The sequence below is a fragment of the Symphalangus syndactylus genome, chromosome 6, assembly GCF_028878055.3.
Source record: "Symphalangus syndactylus isolate Jambi chromosome 6, NHGRI_mSymSyn1-v2.1_pri, whole genome shotgun sequence".
Classification (NCBI taxonomy): Eukaryota; Metazoa; Chordata; class Mammalia; order Primates; family Hylobatidae; genus Symphalangus; species Symphalangus syndactylus.
The window spans coordinates 143,797,273-143,817,195 of NC_072428.2; the positions used below are offsets into that span (position 1 = coordinate 143,797,273).

Genomic DNA, 19,923 nt, shown 5'->3' on the forward strand with positions numbered 1-19,923 from the left:
ATCCTCTCATGCCTTCAGTGGCTGGAGATATTTACGGAGCACCTCCTATGTGCTAAGCCCTAAGTAAGGTGTCAGGAATATAGCAGTGAACTAGGATGGCAGGTCCCTTCCCCAGTGAAACCCAGTTTGGGACAAAATGTGAGCCTGGAAGGTGAGGGTAATTCTGCAACTCATAAACTGTGTGTGCCAGTAGCAGACCTTGTGGTAACACCTAGGCAGGACCACCTTCTTTGCAGAACTTCAGAGAGCATAACTTAATTTTTACACATTGAATTTAGATGTATTTATTTGTCTTTGCCTAACATCCCCATCCCAGCGTCTGATGGGGATGGGAGTCCTGGCGTTATGCCATGGGTAGGGTACTGAGGCTAGATTCCCTGAATCCTGACCAAGTGTCATCCCATGAGCCAGGGTGATGAGGCTAATCAAACAAGGAACCAAGGAGCCCGTAGGTTGAAATACAAGGTTTGGGAGAAAATGTGATGCTTGCTGGAATGACCAGATGGGCAAGGATGTTGAAAAATAAATGAGGTGTGATCATTGCAATTCATTCCCATCATTATGAAATCATTTATTATTAAGTTACACATGGACACACTGCAGTGCCAAGGAAAAGTACAAATGAAAGGTAAAAACAAGGGACAAATGTTGCTCATGTTGCCAGTACCTTGTTCTGAGTCTTGAAGAGAATTATTTATGTTGCTGCAGCCAAACGTCTCTAAAGAAAATGATCAAATTGTAATTGGTCAACGTGTTCTCTCAATGATACCTTGATACATCATTTTAATTTTAAGTTTTTATTCATCTCTAATGTTTTACTTCAGGCACTTCTTATGTCTTTCTTAGACCATTCCAAAAATGTCCTAAACTGGTATCTCGGCCCCAGTCCATCTTCTACACTCTGAAAAAATACCTTTGGTTTTACTTTTGCAGAGTTGATTTTTTCCCTTAGTGGATGGGCCCCTTGGCAATCTGAGCCTTTGCCCTGCTCCCTGCCACCCCCCTGCCTTGCACTCCAGGCATGCACATTCCTGAAAATTCCTCAAAATCTTAGGGAGGCTGAGGCAGGAGAATGCCTTGGACCCGGGAGGTGGAGGTTGCAGTGAGCCGAGGTTGCACCATTGAATGCACTCTAGCCTGGGTGACGAGAGCAAAACTCTGCCTCCAAAAAAAAAAAAAAAAATCCTTGCTCATGACTCATTTGTATGTGATGTTCCCCTTGGCAGCCATTTTCCTCTAGTCCACTGGCCCCTGGTATTCCTGTGGGGCTTCTTATATGAGCCATTCTAGAATCTCAGGTCCCTTGCTCTTCCTCTGCACGTGCCTGTGTTTATCTGGAGAGAGTCTGTTTGTTTCCCTGTTTGCCTTCTTACCAGACTTGGAGCCCTTCAAAGCCAGGGGTCGTCCTGTATGAATAGACCTTCCCCAGTGTCTAAATAGGAACTGGGATATGATAGATGTTCAATAAAAATTAAACAAGAGACAAAAGAAAAGTAGGGACCAATCTGGAATCCAATAACCATCTCTCATTTCAGGTGAAGTGGAAACTCTCAGGAAGTTGAAAATACTGGGCTTCAGAACCTGACCTAGTTTGCAGCCACCACTCCCCTCCAAAAACAATCCCATGTGAACTCCTTCTGACCCCTGAGATGAGAGGGTCACTGAGGTAGATCCTGGCCTTGGAAATCCCTGTTAGGACCTATTGGGGCCTTTTACTTGCCCATCACCACCACCCTAACATTACATTAGAAACCAACTTGGGCTTGAAATGGAGGCCTCTGAGTTTGCATGAACGCCAAAATGCAAGCCCAGGCTGCTTTAGTTGGATTGGTTTCCTTGCAAAAGGGGAAGTTGCACTCCAGTTATCTCTGAATAAAACTTGTGATGGTAAGGACACACCCCCACCCCTAGAAGAGAAAACTGGCGAGTCTCCAGGAACCAAGAGCACTCCAGGGTCCAGCTCTCGCAGCAGCGAGGCCTTGCTTCCTTCTTGCTTCTTACCAACTGGATTCCATACTCGCTCATGACTTCTCCTCTCTCTACCTCTGGAATGTGCGTTGCCATCAGAGCTGCTTTGTAATGGCTGCGTCCTCATAGCCTAGACTCTCTCTCCTGCACTTTCAAGCTTCAGTCTGCCCTGCTAGCCACTAACAGACTCCTGAATTTCTAAGTTCAGGTTCCTACAATGGAAAATAAGATTGACCTGACTCATTTCTTCATGTGGAATTTTTGGCTACAGATTGGGTGTTGTTGGGTCAGGCCACAAACCCCGGTCCAGTCGACCATGTTTTACCATTTTCTCATCTTGTCCTAAGAAGGATGCACAGAGGTGAGTTACCGACCAGAATGAACCTAGGCATGTACATTTTAGGACTTTCCTATCAGAACGTAAACACTTCAGAGAAGAAAAGCATATTCCATCTTAATACCTTAGAATAAAGGAGCGTATCAGCTTCATTCCCTTTCAGAGGTACAGCAGGAATCTATACACACCAGGGGGCCAGTTAATCTGAAGGATGAGGAGGGCGTCTGAAAGCAGATGAGGAGAGAAAAGGAAGAAGGTAGCTCTGAACCTCAGAACCATGTTCCTGGATCTCGTCAGCTTAGTCCTTACTCTTTGTCAACTTGATCCATTGACAGATTCTCAAAACTAGGTCAATATAGAGATATGGCACTTTTACGTCTTGTGTCAGCTGTATCTGTTATCAACAGTTTTATGAATGGCACCACTGACAAAGGATAAAAAGCTAATTGCGATTAGACAAGGAAAATATATATATACCAGCTTTTCTGCTCTCGCACAAGTTTTACCCTAGTGACTGTTCTCTGTCATCCCATGCAGGGTGGGCTTTGAAAACTCATTAATCCTCTTGTGAGTTTCAGTCTTGCATCTTTTCTGGGATCTGGCTCAAACGCGGCTAATTTCCCAGCATACTATGTTCAGTACAGGGGCAATCTGTCAGCATTCGTCTGAGCATGTTTGTAAAGACACATAATTCACTATGCAACCAATTCATTTCAGATGTGCTTTTTCCCATTGCACCAAAGCCCCGGGTTGATTTGGCAGTTTGGTATATTATACAAATAAATATGTCAAAAATGGGAAGTTAACAACTGTTGGAACCAGAGGTTTCTGAAGGAGTTGGCTCTGGTATCAACTTCAGAAGGTCATCTGGAGAAGCTAAGGGATCTGAACATTCTTAAAAGGGAGAGAAATGCTTTAGAATAAAAGGAATCCTGTGTCCACGGGCAGGCAGAGTCTCGGTTTTGATTTCCTAGGAAACTTAGCACAGTGGAGTTCCAGTAGTTCACGGGAAATCGCGTTTCACAAAAGTTGCACAAAACAATACCTTTCTGAAGAGTTTATATTCTAATAGGAAATAACTAAAATATATTTATCCACTTACATTTTTTATTTTATTCTACCTTCTCTCTTTTAACACTGATTTACACAATAACAATAAAGGACAGATTAAATTAATTTCATAATAGAATTCTTGGGCTTTAAAAATTATCTTAGAAAGGTAATTGTCTTCATTTGGTGTTTTATGTTCCCTAAGTAGTTATCTTTGCTGTTTCTTGTAGGGGTTGGTGGCAGTTCTGACTTCCCATTCCACATCTCATTTATTACTTCATTTAGGAAATATTCTTTTTTTAATTTGATAGGCTGAGGTCTATTTCCTAATGACTTTCACCTAGTTTTAATTTTCAGCAAAAGAAACACTTAAGATATAAGTCATAGGTAATACTTATGCCTGTCTGATGAATGACGGGATCTAGCTTCCGCTGGTATTTCATCTTTGACTTCCAACATGTAAGAAGCCTTTGCTTTAGTGGTCATCACTCCTCCTTTTTCGTCCTTTCTCCTTTCAGAAGTGTTCATCTGTAGCGTAGGATTCAGTGATCCCCAAGTGTTTTAAGCTGTGGAGCTCTTTGTTCCAATGATTGTAATTCGCATAAAGGAGATAAAAGTGGAGCAGTGTGGGCTGAAGGATAAGAAGGGGAGAGGGTGGAAATGGAGCCCCAAGTTCTAGACAAGCCTCCCCGCATCAACTCCTTCATCCTGGCAGCCTAGGAAAGGTTTCTCTAGCACAATTTGGAAACATCTGGCTGAGTCATTTTGGCCCACATTTTCTTTCTGCTGAATTCATTTCCATTCTCCCAGGGCAGCCTACGTAAATGTTTTCTAGTTCATGTTGACATCTTTCAGTTATTCATGAACTGTGACCATACTACCCCGTGAGGTTCTATGAGAAGCTCTGTGCGTTGCAATTCTGTCTGCATTGCTTTGCCGATGATGAGTTGCCTAAAATGAATGAACTGGTTCTGACCTATCTAAGTGTATCATGTGGAGATGCTCTTGTCTCTTGATTTCAGTCTAGGTGACACTCAGATTTTCCAAAAGTTCTCTCCCTGATACACACATTATTTCATTGTTTCCTGTGTGCTAAGTGCACACAGGATGCAAAGATGAATAAGACCTTCCCTTACAGAGCCCTCAGCCTAGCCATGACAAGAGCCAGTTATGGAGTCCCTACTATGTGTCCATTGCTTTATATAGTTTTTATCTCATTAAATTTGGTGCACATAGCCAGCAAGTGAAAGGACCCGGGATTTGCAAACAAGAAATTATTCTGACTTCAAAGCTCATTCCTTTAACTGACGGGCAACCCTTTATCTTACCTGGCCCCTGCCATGGAGAAACTCACAGGCAGGGCCAGGCAGAGAAGTGGTCAGTGATGCTCTAAGGTAACAAGCACTTCACATAAGCCTGTGGTAGGAGGTGACATTTGCACAGGGCACTAAAGGATGATTAGGAGCTCATCAGGTGGAAGGAGTTGGGAGTGGGGCTGGAGCTGGTGTCTTTGATAATGCCTTCTAGGGGAAGCTGGCAAGTGTTTTAGATTTCCATTGCTTATACTTATCTCCAGTTTTTAGTGGCCTACTTGAATGTCATTTATATTGTCATTTACACCACTTCCCAAGGCCAAATCATATATGTGTTGCAAAGTTGGCCAGTAGGGATCGTATGAACTGATCCTTCTCTGGGGATTTTCTGCATGAGTCTGTTAATTCATGTATTTCATGTTGAGAATAAAGTATGGGCACGTGAAGGTTTGGGGGATATTTTACATAAGACATCCTCCTATGTAGGCATGAAAATCTCTCCTGACTCCCAACCTGTTGCAATACAGCAAGGTCTAGCCCAGAAGGCATGGAGGGGAGCAGAATTTCTGGGAAACGAGAAGAGGATGTGGAGCCCCAGCCAGGGGACAACTCCAGAGGGTTTCTTTGGGATACCTTTCCCTACAGGCCACTGAAGACAGCATGGCAATGGAAACATCTGCATCATCCACCCTGGTGTGTGTTCCCCCGACAATCTGTGGGCTTGTTCCACAGCTGGCACCAAATTCCGGCTGAGCAGGCAGCCTCAGAAATGTCACCTGGAGCCGTTAAAAAAACATAAACAAGGCATCTGTCATGCTGCCGTCGCCAAGGTCATCTGGTGGCAGGAGGTGACCGAGGAGAAGCATGGCGGTGCCGTGCCATCGAGGGCCAACCTGTGGGCAGACCTGCCTGTGCCAGCACTCTCTTGCTCTGCAGATACATTCAAGGGTGTAAAATTGTGCAGGGCCAGACGTGAGAAGCAAAACAACCTGAATGAAATCCAGCCACTTTGGAGTGAAACATGAGCATTTTAAAACATGATTTTCAAACTGTCGCAGGGTTCGTATTGCATCTGGTCTCCTCTCATGATTGCCCCGAGGCCACCAGCCCAAAGCTGGGGTGAGACATGAGCTGGAGGGTAACCTGAACACTGAATTTAGGGAGTGTGTTGTTCATACAAATCACGCAGACTGAGAGTTACAGATGGGATTTACACCCGAGCTATCCATCAAACCACTATCTGTGTGACCTTGGACAAATTATCCATTTCCTCTAAGCCCCAATTTTCATATCTGTAAATTCCTTCCTAGGATCCTTGTGAAGGTTAGATAAGATAGTATGCGTGATAATGCAGGGCTGCAGAGGGCCCCTCAGTACATTTTGTTTTGGCTTTCTCTACCCTCACTTACAGGTGAGGGAACAGATTTAGAGACGGGACGTTTATAGCATATCAGCATCAATGATCCTAGCAAGAACCACTGTGCTTTCTTCCTCCTTCCTTCACTTCCTTTTTCCTTATTTCCCTCATAATCCACTCCCCTTCTCCTCCCTACCCTCAGTACACATGATACTATGTTTGATGGGTAGCTTTTGGTTTGTATATATTTTTGCAAAACACATTTTTTGTAGAAATGGATTCTTTAATTTGTTAAATGGTTTGAGTTTATACATGGATGCCTTATGTGTTTCGTGCACATTTACATTTATATTTAGATTCCTCTTTTTTTCCTTAAGTACTGTGTTTATGGTCCCTCCATGTTGCTCTGTGTACACATAATCCATTGCTTGTTGCTCTGTGTATGCATAAGCTGTTGCTTCCTTTTTTTTTTTTTTTTTTTTTTTTTTGAGATGGAGTCTCTCTGTCGCCCAGGCTGGAGTGCAGTGGCACGATCTCGGCTCACTGCAAGCTCTGCCTCCCGGGTTCACGCCATTCTCCTGCCTCAGCCTCCCGAGTAGCTGGGACTACAGGCACCTGCCACCACGCTTGGCTAATTTTTTGTATTTTTAGTAGAGACGGGGTTTCACCGTGTTAGCCAGGATGGTCTCGATCTCCTGACCTCGTGATCCACACGCCTCGGCCTCCCAAAGTGCTGGGATTACAAGCGTGAGCCACCGTGCCCAGCCGCCATTGCTTCTACTTGCTGCTTAGCATTGCACGGTGTGCATCCAGTCTGTTCCACAAGGATGGACACCCAGTTGCCTCCATGCTATCCCCATAGTCCATCTTCTTGTAATTCTTTTTGTTTTTTTTTTTTTTTTTTTTTTTGAGACGGAGTCTCGCTCTGTTGCCCAGGCTGGAGTGCAGTGGGGCGATCTCGGCTCACTGCAGGCTCCGCCTCCCGGGTTCACGCCATTCTCCTGCCTCAGCCTCTCTGAGAAGCTGTGACTACAGGTGTCCACCACCACGCCCGGCTAATTTTTTTTTGTATTTTTAGTAGAGATGGGGTTTCACCGTGGTCTCGATCTCCTGACCTCGTGACCCGCCCGCCTCGGCCTCCCAAAGTGCTGGGATTACAAGCGTGAGCCACCGCGCCTGGCCGTAATTCTTAATATAGGACCAAAAGACGTTTATTTACAAGTTTCCCTCTTCTATTAGATGGTGAGATGGTGAGAGAAGATCTCTTGACTTTATATACAAAGCAGCTAGCACATAGCAGTTTCTCCATAAACGCAAAGCCATTGGCTTCCCAGGCAGCTGGACACATGGGCTCGGGCCCAGCCTCCTGTGTCCTTGGTTTCCAGGAAAAGTGACAGCCTTAGCGGCAGCACTGTGATTACCGTTATCTTGTCATGAAGGTTTATGATGAGTAAGGGAAGTGCCTTTCCTGAAGACAAAAGATGAAAAGCCTTCCCGTGTGACGTATACTAGAATTCCTTGAAACCTGCAGACCCCACATGATGCACCTGTTTATTCAAACACACACATTTGAGTACTAACTCTAAGTGATAGTGGGTATGGATTTGGTGAACTCTTTGAATGCTTTCCGCATTTCCCCAAACTGTAGGAGATTCTAGTTCCTTAGAATTGGATACTGAGCCCTGTTTGATGAAACTTGCTGTGGCGTTTGGAGAGGATGCAGCTAGGGTTCACACGTTTAACCATGGATGGATCTGTCAGTCAGTCTCAGTTCATGGTAGACAAGAAAGGAGATACATGCTGACAAGCCATGTAGGAAGTGTGCTGCCTTAAGCAGTGTAAACACCTTTATTCCTGAAAGGCGTATCGCTAGGTTGATTGTGAAATGTATTCTGTTTTATTTTTTTCTCGTTTTTCTTTTGGGAGGGTGAGGGATAGCCTACTTTAATATCAGAAGATTTTTTATTGAACTGTGATACTGAGTGAAATGACCTACCTTTACCTGACCTGCAGCAGAGTTGCTATAGACCAGGGGTGGGCAAATTCTTTCTGCAAAGAACCAGGTAATAAATATTTTACACTTTAAGGCCACATGGCCTTTGTCACATCTGTCACCTCTGCTGTTGTAGTACATAGGCAGCCATTAGACAGTATATAAGCAAATGGGCATAGCTGCATTTCCAATAAAACTTTATTCACAAAATAAGACAGGGGCCAGGTTTGGCCCATGAGCCCTGGTTTTCCTACCCTTGTTTAGATGCTCATGCACTTGCCACACCTGGAAGTCGACATAAATACAGTAGGCCCAATAAGGCAAACCAGCTACTGTGTCTTGCCAGTATTCTCTGCTATCTCTTCAGGACACTCTGAACACAATGGATACAAGTAATGTGAACAGAAAACAGAAGAAGGACTTGTACTGTGTCAATTTTGGCTTCGTTGTGCACACCAGAAAACCTAAAATAACAGTGCCCTGTACACAGCAGAAGTTTATTTCTCTTTCTTGTAAATACAGTTTGGAGACATGCAGTCCAGGGATGCTATGGCTGCTCTTCTCACAAACGCCTCTGCTCCTTCTATTATGTTTTCTCCCATGAAGGGTTTGGTCTCATGGTTCCAGATTGTAGCAAGCATTCCAGATAGGAAGACGGGAAAAGGCGGGTAGGAGAGGGAGACTAAATGAAGAGCATGCACGCTGACAGATGCTGCGACCAGCTTTTCCAGTTGCTGCCTGTCATGGTTAGTTTTAGGTGTCCGCTTGGCTAGGCCATGGCACCCAGCTTCTTCTCAAACACCAGGCAACATGTTGCTATGGAGTTTTGTTTTGAAGATGTGATTGATAATTCAGTTAGCGGACGTGGAGTAGAGCAGGTCCCCCTCTACCATGTGGGTGGGCCTCATCCGATTAGTTGAAGGCTTTAGGAGAAATTAATGAGGTCTCCTAGGGAGGAAAGGACTCTGCCTCCAGACGGCCTTCAGGCTTGAGCCACCATCCCACCTCTTCCCTGGGTTTCCAGCCAGCTGCCCTACCCTGCAGACTTCACATCTGCAAGCCCCCACAACCCACCATCCTTAAAAATCTGTCTCTCTCCCTACACACACACACACACACACACACACAATTATTGGTTGTGCGTCTCTGGAGACCCCTGCTGCGTGTGCAGCCCATTCATCTAGAGGACTCCGGGTCAGTGGGGGATGTACTCCTTATCCACAGCATTCTAATGTTATGGAGACACAAGAAAAGGGACATGGACGGGCAGGCAGACATTAAACTACCCAGAAGTAATGTGCCTGTGCTCTTATTGTACCTCCACGGTCTTATTTTTCTTACAAATAAAGAATTTAAAATGAAGGAAGCCCCAGATCACCCGGGTGTGACTCTCTAACCTTTTCCCACTTCTAGTTCAAGAGATGTACCCGTGTTCTTTTAACCAAAGAAAAAAACATTGCATCCTTTACTCTAGCAGTAGTGCCTGAAGCATGGGGTGAAGGTGACGAGTGGGTTAGGGCCTTTGGGAACTCTGTCCCAGCCAACCCTCACTGTCCATACCCTGCTGGGAGGGAAAGCTCTGACCCCTGCAGCTTTCTTGGTTGATACTCCCAAGAGGAAACTCTTCCTCTCGAAGCCTGGGGGAGGGACAGCCTTTGGACCAAGTTCACTCTTCCAGCTATAATTTAAAGTGTGGACAAAATGGGCCCAGACGTTCAGCCTTGCTTCTTGGGCCTGGTTCTGGTCTGCGTTCTCATCCGTGAGACCCTCGGCCTCCCTGCCCACACCAACTCGCCTTGGCTCTTCTTTGAGACATTCTTACTAAACAAGAAATAATTCCCCAGGGTTAGATTACTGGACACAAGAGTAATGTGTTCTGCAAGCTGAGGAGAATTGAATTTGGCTTCAGGGACTTCCTCCTCCCCAGGTGAGGTTTACCAGTCTGTAAGGGTCTCACAGGTGATTTGGGTCCATTTTTGGTGCACTTTATTTCTCTTCCTAGACCCTTCCCTCTATCTTCCCAGATGCTTCCCCTCAAAGGGGTGCTGGCATTTGGGTTGCCCACCGCTCCTTGCCCCGGTGAGCCCTGACCACACAGACCCAGCAGCTTCCAGGGACCTCAGCATTTAAGTAATGGGCGTGCAAGAGAAAACCAAAACCAAACCCAAAGAAGCCTCCAAATGCAGAGAGAACTCCTCAGTGGGAGCTGGAGAGTTCTAGTTGAAATGTCTGAGGTGACAGTGAGCACTCAGTGGTCAATTGTTGGAAAGCTGGTCCTCAGGCCAGAAAACTCATCCACAGTTCCATCCCACCTTGGTCTTTTTGTACGAGTGGAAGAAAAAGTGTGGGTTTGTTGTTGTTGTTGTTTCTTTCTTTCCAGCTAGTTTCTTTGGATCCTGGCATGACTCCAGAAGAATCGTACCCTGCTGCCCCACATTCATTTTTATTTTTAGGGAATTGTAAGTTAGAAGAAGTGACTTCTCTTGCAGATGGTAAAGACTTACAATCCAAAATCATCACAATTCACAATTTAAAGACATTTTGATCTCTACCTTCCTGAGCAAATCAGCCGGCAGGCCTGTTTCTTGTAGGGCTTTTGTCTGCACATAGTAGGTCCTGGATAAACACCTGCTGATTAAATGATATTTGAAGCAAAGCGTCTGCAGCTGATTGTCTACTTAGGGCAAGGTGAGTGTAAATCAGAAGGGTGAGAAATTGCATCAGGCTGCGGAGGGATGCAGGCTTGCACGGCTACGAACAAACCTAATTAGCTGTGCCTCTGCCAGCAGCCCTACTCAGACACATCTGGAGGGGAGAGAATGGCTAAGGCTAGATTGGCTTTCCCAAATGGAAAAGCCTCTCTTCATTTGCACCTGCACAGGACTGATTGTGCCTCAAATCCATTTGTCAGGCTAGTTGCAGGTATCTGAGAGATTGCTAATAGAATTGGGCAAAAGTGCCTGTGGGAGTGGGAGGTGAATAGCATGGCAAGACAAGCGGCTGCTGGAGTCCCCGCTTGGCAGGTGGGCCTGCCCCCAGGCTCCGCCAGGCTCCATGGGCTACCTATGCCCAGCGGGCACAGAGAAGAGCTGTCTTGGCTGAGCATCGGGCCCTGGTGCAGTCTTTGCTAAGTGTGTTTCTCAGCTGCCACGAGAGTACTTAGCTGCAAAACGGAAGTGCTTTTACTCGCAGACACTAGGAGCCTTCACTAGGGAGGCACTGAGATCAGCACTTTTTCCAAGATGCTCCTTGCAAGGTACTTGTGCTCCGTCAAATTGGAATTCTTCCTAGACACAAAGGGAGGCACTGGCCCAGAGTCAAGGTCATAGCAAGACCCCTCGAGCTGCCTGTTTCTTAGCAGAAGCTGGAGTAGACAGACATGACTTGAGACGTCTTAAACTTGTTTGGAGAATTTGGGGCTGGATCTTCCGCCCAAGCACTTTGGAAGGGTCTGAAGAGACACAGGACGTGTGTATGTGTGTAGGGGGATTTGGGGCTGTGTGTGTGTGGGGTTGGGGCAAGGGCTTGGATCAAACATCTGGATATGAATACCAACTCTGCCGTTTTCTGCTGACTGTGAACTTGGAAGAGTTTCTTACCAGTTCAAGCGTCTCTTCCCTCATAAGTGAAATGGGGATAGTAATCATTATGGGCTGTTGGGTCCTCCAAAAATCTGTCTGTTGAATTCTTAACACCCAGTGCTTCAGAATGTGATGATATTTGGAGATATGGTCTTTAAAGAGGTAAATCAAGTTAAAATGAGGTCCTATGGGTGGGCCCTAATTTAATATGGCTGATGTCCTTATAAGAAGAGAGATCAGGACACAGACACACACAGGCGATGTTACATGGTGGTTTAGCGTCTAGACTGCCAAGGTTCAAGTTCTGCTGTGAGTTGCTTGCTCTGAGTGACCTTGGGTTTCATATCAAATTTTCTGAATATTAATTTCCTCACCTGTAAAATGGGGGAAATAACAGTCTGCCTCATGGTGTTGCTGGAGGTGTGAGGTCAGATATTAACCATCTAGCACTTCCACTGCTGCAGGTAGCTTGGCTATTGCTATTGTTATAATTAAGGGCAGGTGAGCATGTAGTGTCTTTCTTTGCTAAGTATGTCTGATGCCAAGTCAGTATTCATTGAGCACCTCTTCTGTGCAAGGCGCTTGGAAAGGAGTGCAGTGGCTCTTTTTCCCCACTCTTGCCCCTGCTAGATTCATCCTAACATCTTCTCTGAGTTGCTTTTCCTGCAGTCATAGTTATGAAAACCATAATACTTATAGATGCTGCTTTCTAGAAATCAGCCTGTAAAGTCTTGTATTTTCTCTTGGTCTGCACAACTTTAGGGGGGGTAACATGTCCTGTATTTGCCAGTTGTTAACCTTCTCTTTGACCATGGATCTCTAGATGATGGCACTGATAATGCCCAGGCAGATTTAGTTTTGATCTCCAATGAAAGATAGGCCTTTCTGTATTTGCAGTAATAAGCAAACACCTTTAGCTTGAGAGGATAAACTTAAGTACAATGTTTGTTCTCTGGAGGCATACTGATTAAGTTTAAAATATGAATAAAAGGCAGCCCTATTTCATTATGGTAAGAACACTTGATACAAGATCTGCCCTCTTTTTTTTTTTTTTTTTTTTTTTGAGACAGAGTCTCTCGCTCTGTCACCCAGGCTGGAGTGCAGTGGTGCAATCTCGGCTCACTGCAACCTCCACCTCCCAGGTTCAAGCGATTCTCCTGCTCAGCCTCCCGAGTAGCTAGGACTACAGGAGTGTGACACCACGCCCGGCTAATTTTTTGCATTTTTAGCAGAGACGGGGTTTCACCATGTTAGCCAGGATGGTCTCGATCTCCTGACCTACCCTCTTGACGGATTTTTAGTGTGCAAGTTATCTGTAGGTACAAGGTTGTACGGCAGATCTGTCAAGCTTATTCATCTCACATAATTGAGACTTTATGCCTTTTAATTAGCAACTACCTGCCTCCCCCTCCCACCAGTCCCAGGCAACCACTACCCTGTTCCTTTTGCCTCCATGAGTTTGGCTGCTTTCGATGCCTCATAGAAGTGGAACCATGCAGCATTTGTTCTTCTGTGCCTAGCTCATTTCTCTTGGCATCTTTCCTCCAGGTTCATTCATGCTGTCACCAGTGGCAGGATATCTCGCTCTTTTGTTTTTAAAAACAGCCAAAGTCAAGTATGTAAAAAGATGGGCAGCTGAGAACCTGGTACCAGAATGTTCCAAGGAAAGGTACTGAGTGGCACAACCTGGCCTGGTTCTCCACCAGTAATTCCTAAACTTCCCCACCTGGAGGCTCCTGTCGACAGATGGGTGAATGACAGAGTAGATGAGTGAGGGAGGTGGGGAGCCCCGGTGGGGCCTGGCTGGTCAAAGTCCAAGCAATCTGATCCCAGCAGGACATTCCTTTGAAGGATCATGTATCACTTTACAAATATCGACAAGCCTTGCACTCTATCCGTATTTGTTTAGGTGTAAAAAACTATTTTAAGCTCTTCACTGAGAAGTAAAATGGGACGCACCCACATGGATTCCCCAGCATGCACCGCTGAGCATTCCCTGAGGTACCGCTCCTCAGTTTAGGGTTTAGGTCAGGGGCCCTGGAATCAATGAAGGAGACCTGTCTTCCTCTTGTCTGCAGTATTCCTCCTGGATATCACTGCTGGGTCAAGCCCATGGCCTCAGTGGGTTAGCAATGAAACCTTCCTAAGATGCGAATAGATGGGAGCTCAACATTTGACCCAGCCCTAGGGTTTTAGTTTTTTTGTTTGTTTGTTTGTTTTGAGATGGAGTCTTGCCCTGTCACCCAGGCTGGAGTGCAATGGCACCATCACAGCTCACTGCAACCTCCGCCCCCAGGTTCAAGCGATTCTCCTGCCTCAGCCTCCCAAGCAGCTGGGATTACAGGCATGTGCCACCACGCCCAGCTAATTGGGGTTTTAGATTTGAGAGGAATCTCGGAAGGACAGGGTGATCTGAGGTCCTGAGTAACTCTGAGGCTGAAACTGCACAGGTCTACTTTAAGGCAGGGGCTGTGATTTTCCCTGTGACTGACGTCCTCCAGGGATCAACTGCATTTCAGGTGTGTGAGGGGAGAGTGACTGCCCACCTGGCTACCCAGCCCTTCTTTCTGAGCCCCTGTTTACTCGGTTGCTGGGGCCTCCATGACAGATTTGCTTGGTGACCTTACACTGCAGTGGCTCCCGGGGCCAGAGATGTGACCAAGGAGGGACCTCGCACTGAGGAACCTGTGACCGTAGGAAGACCCTCTGAGGCCAACTCTTGTTTGGCCTGGGCCAGTCCCCCCTACCGACACTGATAAGAATTTAGGTTCCTAGCATCCCAGTAGGCAGGGTCACAAAGACAAGCTGAGAACTGATACCACTGCTGTACCCACCCCTGGACCTCCCTGTCCCATGCAGGAGTCTAAGCCAGTGCAACCAAGGCCGAGCACACACCCATACCACGTGGCAAGGGTTTCACACGGGGTTTTCATTTCTTCACCCCTGGCCGAACCATGCAAGCTACCAGCGATCCACCCAGACTTCTTAGAGTCTGTGCCAAATACATACTCAGACCAGAATTAAGTTCAGGCCATGGTAGAGGTGACCAGCCACTCTGCCGTGACTTGGATTCAGCCATCAATTCTAAAGAAGCACACAGTGCCTTGCGTTTTGCTGGCTGGTTTGTTTTTGTAAAATGATGGGGCGGGAAGCAGTGCTGGGCATTGGAAAGGGGCTGAACAAGGGGAAATCTTCAATACCTTTTAAATGGAAACATGTCTAATTGGCCTCTTTTCTGTAAGGAACTATACTGGGCGTCACAGAGGTGCAAAGACTAGAGTGATCAATTCAGGCCCTGGCCTGAAGGACTTCATTATTGAGAGTTCCCCGTATATATAAGTGGCTAAACTCTCAGGCCAGTGAATGCCTGTGACCAAGTGCCAATGGGTGAAAGTAGAGGTTCCAGACCAGGAGTGGGAAATGCATCAACAGAGAGCTTGGCCACACACCGGCCCGGAGTGCAGAGGAGCAGTGCCAGGCCTCTGGGCACTGAGTTCTGAGCTTCTGGAGGGCCAGGAGATATTGCCACCTGCAAATGACTGGCTGATTGCACTTTCCTTAGAGTTTGCCACCTGCGTTTCTGCTCTACCCACTAACTGCCTGCTTAGGTGCAGGGAGCCAGGCAGGGGCAGTGGTACCTGGGTCAGGACACTACAGCAGCCTCTGGCCTCAGGCAGGGAGTGCTGGACAGGCCATCTCCTGTCCTGCTTTGTCTCTTTCTCCTTGAGCTCAGGACACAGTGGGGAGCCCTCATGTTTCTGTAAGGTCATCACACAGGCTGGAATGTTTTTTGTTTCCTCTCTCCCTGTCTTTCTTTTAATGGACAAACACCCTTGAGGTTCTGGCTGATTTTCTTAGAGAAATGTAGATTCTTTGATTCTAACGATGGAACATAAGTTTTCTGAATTTTAAGGAAAATAAAGCCCAAGATTTCAACAACCAGTGTTCCTGCCAAATCCACTGGGCAAACAGAAAAGCTGCCTGCCTCCGGTGCTCCCAGATCCCCTTCCTTCTCAAACAAGCATCAGACACTTTGCACCAAGAAAAAACAAAGGGCATCCCTCCTGGGGCCACCCTTGCCCCCTGTCCAGGTATGCGCTGTCTGGCGCGCCCTGCGTGGGGGCCGCAGGTTCAAGACCCCCGGGCGCGGCGCGGGGCCCTGACGGATGCGGTGACCGAGGCTGTGGCTGCGGGCGCGGCGTCTCCTAGGCAGTCGCTGCCTCCGCGGCCCCCTCCCCAGCCCCAGCCTCAGCCCCAGCCCCGCTGAGCGGGCGGCCGGAGCATGCGCCGTGCGCCCCGGGCCGGGAGGCGGGCGAGGAGGCAGCGCGCATCACTCGGGTCCCCTTCCTGCACCCAGCCGCCACTTGCCGGTTGCTAAGCAGTTATCATTGTTTCTGTGGCGATTGCAGAGGCTGTTGCTAATTGGAGAAGCCCCACTAAGCAGCGGCAGCTTCCTCCTTCGGATCGTCTCTCTGCTGTTTGCATTTAAAGAGCAAACTCGGCTTGTCTGCCCACCCTCCCTCCCCCACCCTCCCCAAAATAGCCTTGTGATTTCGGAAGTATGGATTAAAATCACACTCCTCCTCACCTTACCGCTTGGACTCTGGTGGCTCCCAACTCGCCGTCAGACCCCAACTGCCCCGGTGGTGGGAAGCGCCTGGACGGACCATGACCACAGCCAAAGAACCAAGCGCTTCGGGGAAATCCGTGCAGCAGCAGGAACAGGTAATGCTGCTTTTGGGGGTCCGTGTGTGTGTGTGCGTGCGTGTGCATGCATGCATATGTGTGTGCACGAGAGAGACAGAGACAGAGAGGGAGGATATGTATTTAGTGAAGAATTTTGTATTTTGGATTGGTTTATGACTGTAGCCCCCTGAGCCACCAAGCTGGGAGGAGACGTAAAGTGCTGAGTGCTGCTGGAGTCTGCCGCTCTCCGCTCCCTGGCTTCTCTCTGTAAAGGGCGCCCTGGCTTGATGATTAAGGTACAGGCACAGGGAGCCTCTGTCAAGGTAAACTTGATGTGAAACACCGCTGGACAAAGGCCTCTCTCTACAGAGCCGCCAGATCTAACGTGTTCCCTGGGAAGGTTCCCAGCTAGTACTTTGTAACTTGGGGGAGGAGGGGTGTAGCCAAAAACATTAGCGTATTCTGACCCTCCAACAGGACTTTGCTTTGGTTCTAAGACAAGTCAAAAGAAAATGAGCTTGTTGAGAGGACTTTTCTTTGGAAACCTCGTGGCCCTTTCCTCCTGTTTCCCTCAAGAGCAAACTGTCCCTGCTAGAGAAGCCAAAGGATGGACGGTCGGGATAAAGGAGGACTCGCCGAGAAGGTGCAGGTTTAAAGGGCTGGTCGCGGACGAGGAAGGCTGCATGGGTCCCACATGGTACAGGGCGGCCGCTCGCCTTGTCCTGAGAAGACCACGGTCTGCGGTGGCTCAAGGGGTGAGGGAGGAAAGGTGAATCAGCCAGCCGCTTCACCACGCGTGTAGACATCGTAATTCCCTTCTTAGAAGATCTTGAGGGTTCTTGTCTTTTAATCATTGCTCAGTTCACCTCGGGCAGATCATTAAAATAGATCCTGGGAGACACCAATAGGTTCACAAAGCAGTTTGCTCAAGTGTGGTAAATCAACAGCATAAGCTGGCTTCCCCTATTTATTTTAGGGTTGCTGTTGGATCTCATTTGCTAGGATTCGGGCAAAGACAGGCGACCTCTTTAGAGTTCAGGAAGGTGAGGAGCCTCCTTGAGGACACTGTATGACAGAATTCCATGCCAACCCTTCAGAGACTTACATGAAGATGACTTTGGATTTGTATTTAGTGGGGTCATTTCCCAAAGCCCATTTATCGATAAAAGGGGACCATTTTATCAGTACCATCATTATCATCATCTAAAGAACTTAAATCAAGTTTTAGTTCATCTGGGAAGAAGATTCTGTAAATATGGACATTAAAAATTTTTATATTCAGTGTGACAGTGTGCATAAGGGTTAATGCTCAGTATAGCTTGACAGGTTCAAAATAGACAAAGCAAACCCACCTCCCTTCAAAAATTCCACAGAATATTTGCTCAATAAAGAAATATTCCCACACTAAATTAGCATTCTGTCATTAACTGGGTTTCTTTTTATTACAGTTCTCCTCCCTCATTAGTTATGAAATAAGTGTGTGCTGGACTTTCATGTTTGAACTAGGACTCAGGTTGCATCCCTGACCCTGGGAGAGAAGTAATAATTATGACAGAGTGCATTGCTGTTCATAGGTCTACACCCAGTACACCCAAGGATTGGGAGTCAGAAGCCCAATCTGTGTTATGTAAAAGAAATCCCTTGTTTCCTGTACAAATTTGCTCTTATTTTGCCTGATACCTCAGCATGCCAGGAGAGTGGGAGTAGTTAATTAGGGTGTGGGTTTTGGAGGACCTATGAGCTCTTGGTTTGATTTTATACCTTTTTATCATTGGAAATCCCGTGTCCTTGAACCTGTTCAATCGGAGAAGGCTTAAACTGGTATAAAACTGAAGAGCAGAGGCAGCCATGGCTACGGTGAGCAGGTGGGACACCCAGAAGAAGCAGCTGTCCTCATCCCATGCAGTTGGGAAGCCCCTTCTTCTCCCTCCTCAGAGAGGTGTCACCTCGACCCTAAAAAATGAACAGACCCCCCCCCCCACCATGAAGTACAATGAAGAGGGGAACAGCAGGGACAAGATAAGCCAGATGGGACAGGGGGTGAAGACCCCACATTTCAAGTGTATATACCTAGAGGAGACCTTACCTGGGGTCTTAACACACTGCTTAGAACATAAAGAGGTAAATAACCTCCTAATATAAAATCCCTAAAGACGATCTCTTATTCCTGCATTATATATAATTTTGAAAGGTATTAAAACTATTCTGTGTGCTTAGACTGCAGAACTCTTAATGAGTTCTCCATTCCTTATTTTATTTTCCTTGTTGCTAATGAAACTTTGGGATACCTCTATTCCCAGGCTAGTAGGAATGTGTAGGGAGACCAGGAAAGAGGAATATGTTTCTTTTTTTTTTATTTATTTATTTTTTTTGAGTGGGAGAGAGGATTGTCGCTTTGTGGTTTGGTTTTGAAGCAGGGGATCACTAAACTGTGCTAACTCAATGACTGCCTGCAAGTCACCAAGTGTTGATTCTTATGAGAAACTCAGTGGCACCTCACATCCTCATCTTGTGAGGCAATAACCAAAGAACTGGGATTGAATGGAGCCTGATGCCATCTCCGACATCCTTCCAGCTGTTTGGTTACTGCAATAGACTACCCATTACTGCTTAGCAAGTGAACAGAGGAAAGTGAGTTTCATTACCAGCCTTGGTATTGGGAAACCAGGCATATGGGTGGTGGGTGGAAATAATTTTTGTGCCAAGGACGGCCACAAATTAGGGGGGAAATTAGAAAAAAAAAAGATTTTACTATTAGTTAGAGATTGTTGTTTTTTTTTCTACCTTGTTTGCTAAAAATAAATACGTAAAAAGAGTATTTTGGGATTTTTGGTTTGTTTTTTAAAGGATACTAAATAAACAAGCCAGAGTAACAAGGAGAATTGGCTTCTGGGAGACTATTTCTTTTTCTCTTTGGAGATGCTAAAGTTTATTTTAAAATGAAGTATTGCGAACCCAGAGATGTTTGGAAGCAATATATACTTTAATCTGAATGAACTGAGTTGATCCTTTGGCTCTGAAGCCAATCAGGTGATACTGAGACTCCTCGGTGAAAATGGCTTAGCATTGGCTGCACCTGACCTCTGCTCCTGCACAGAGGGAAGCCTGGTGAGGGACCCAGAAAAAACGCTGAGGCAATTTTGGCTTAAATTTACTATATTCTCACGAGCAAATGAAACTCTTCCTTAGAAAACCAAATTAAGCGATTTTTTTCCTTTAAAATAAATAAAAATACAAATTTATTTTAATACATACTATCTCCATTTCAAATGATTTAAAATTGAAAAACAGTGATCAGTAAAGCTATTAAGAGGAGACAGAAAAATTGATTCCCTCTGCTTGCAATGAGCCAGGACATATTTTTGCTCAAATATTAAGCAGGGATAAGTTTTTCCTAGCATATTCTGTGCATGTGTATGTATGTGTGTGCACGCACACACAAACACATGCACACACATGAACAGTCACACACATGCACACCTCATGTGTCACAAAATCAGAGTTGGAAAGGACCCCACCAATGCACTCGTTGGTCCTAGTTCATGCTCTTGTGCTGAAGAATCTCACACATGTCTGAGAATATGCCTTTCCTCAAAACATCTCCAGAAAAACCTCCTCTCACATGGAAATAGCCTACA

The 19,923-nt window shown here is 46.3% G+C and overlaps 1 protein-coding gene across 6 annotated transcripts in view; it reads left to right on the forward strand.

The window, feature by feature from the left end:
- The window catches only part of DPP6 (dipeptidyl peptidase like 6), a 1,185,884-nt gene that overhangs the window by 569,314 nt on the left and 596,647 nt on the right, over positions 1 to 19,923 (forward strand). For 2 of the 6 annotated variants that reach the window (XM_055269770.2, XM_055269772.2), the window contains exon 1: positions 15,886 to 16,324. The exons of 3 other annotated variants lie outside the window; for them this stretch is intronic. In XM_055269770.2, coding sequence (XP_055125745.1) covers positions 16,268 to 16,324 — 57 coding nt within the window. In that variant the 5' untranslated portion in view covers positions 15,886 to 16,267. Of the gene's footprint in view, positions 1 to 14,935; positions 16,325 to 19,923 lie in introns of those variants that run through there. One more of the 6 variants, XM_055269773.2, reaches the window with a different exon arrangement.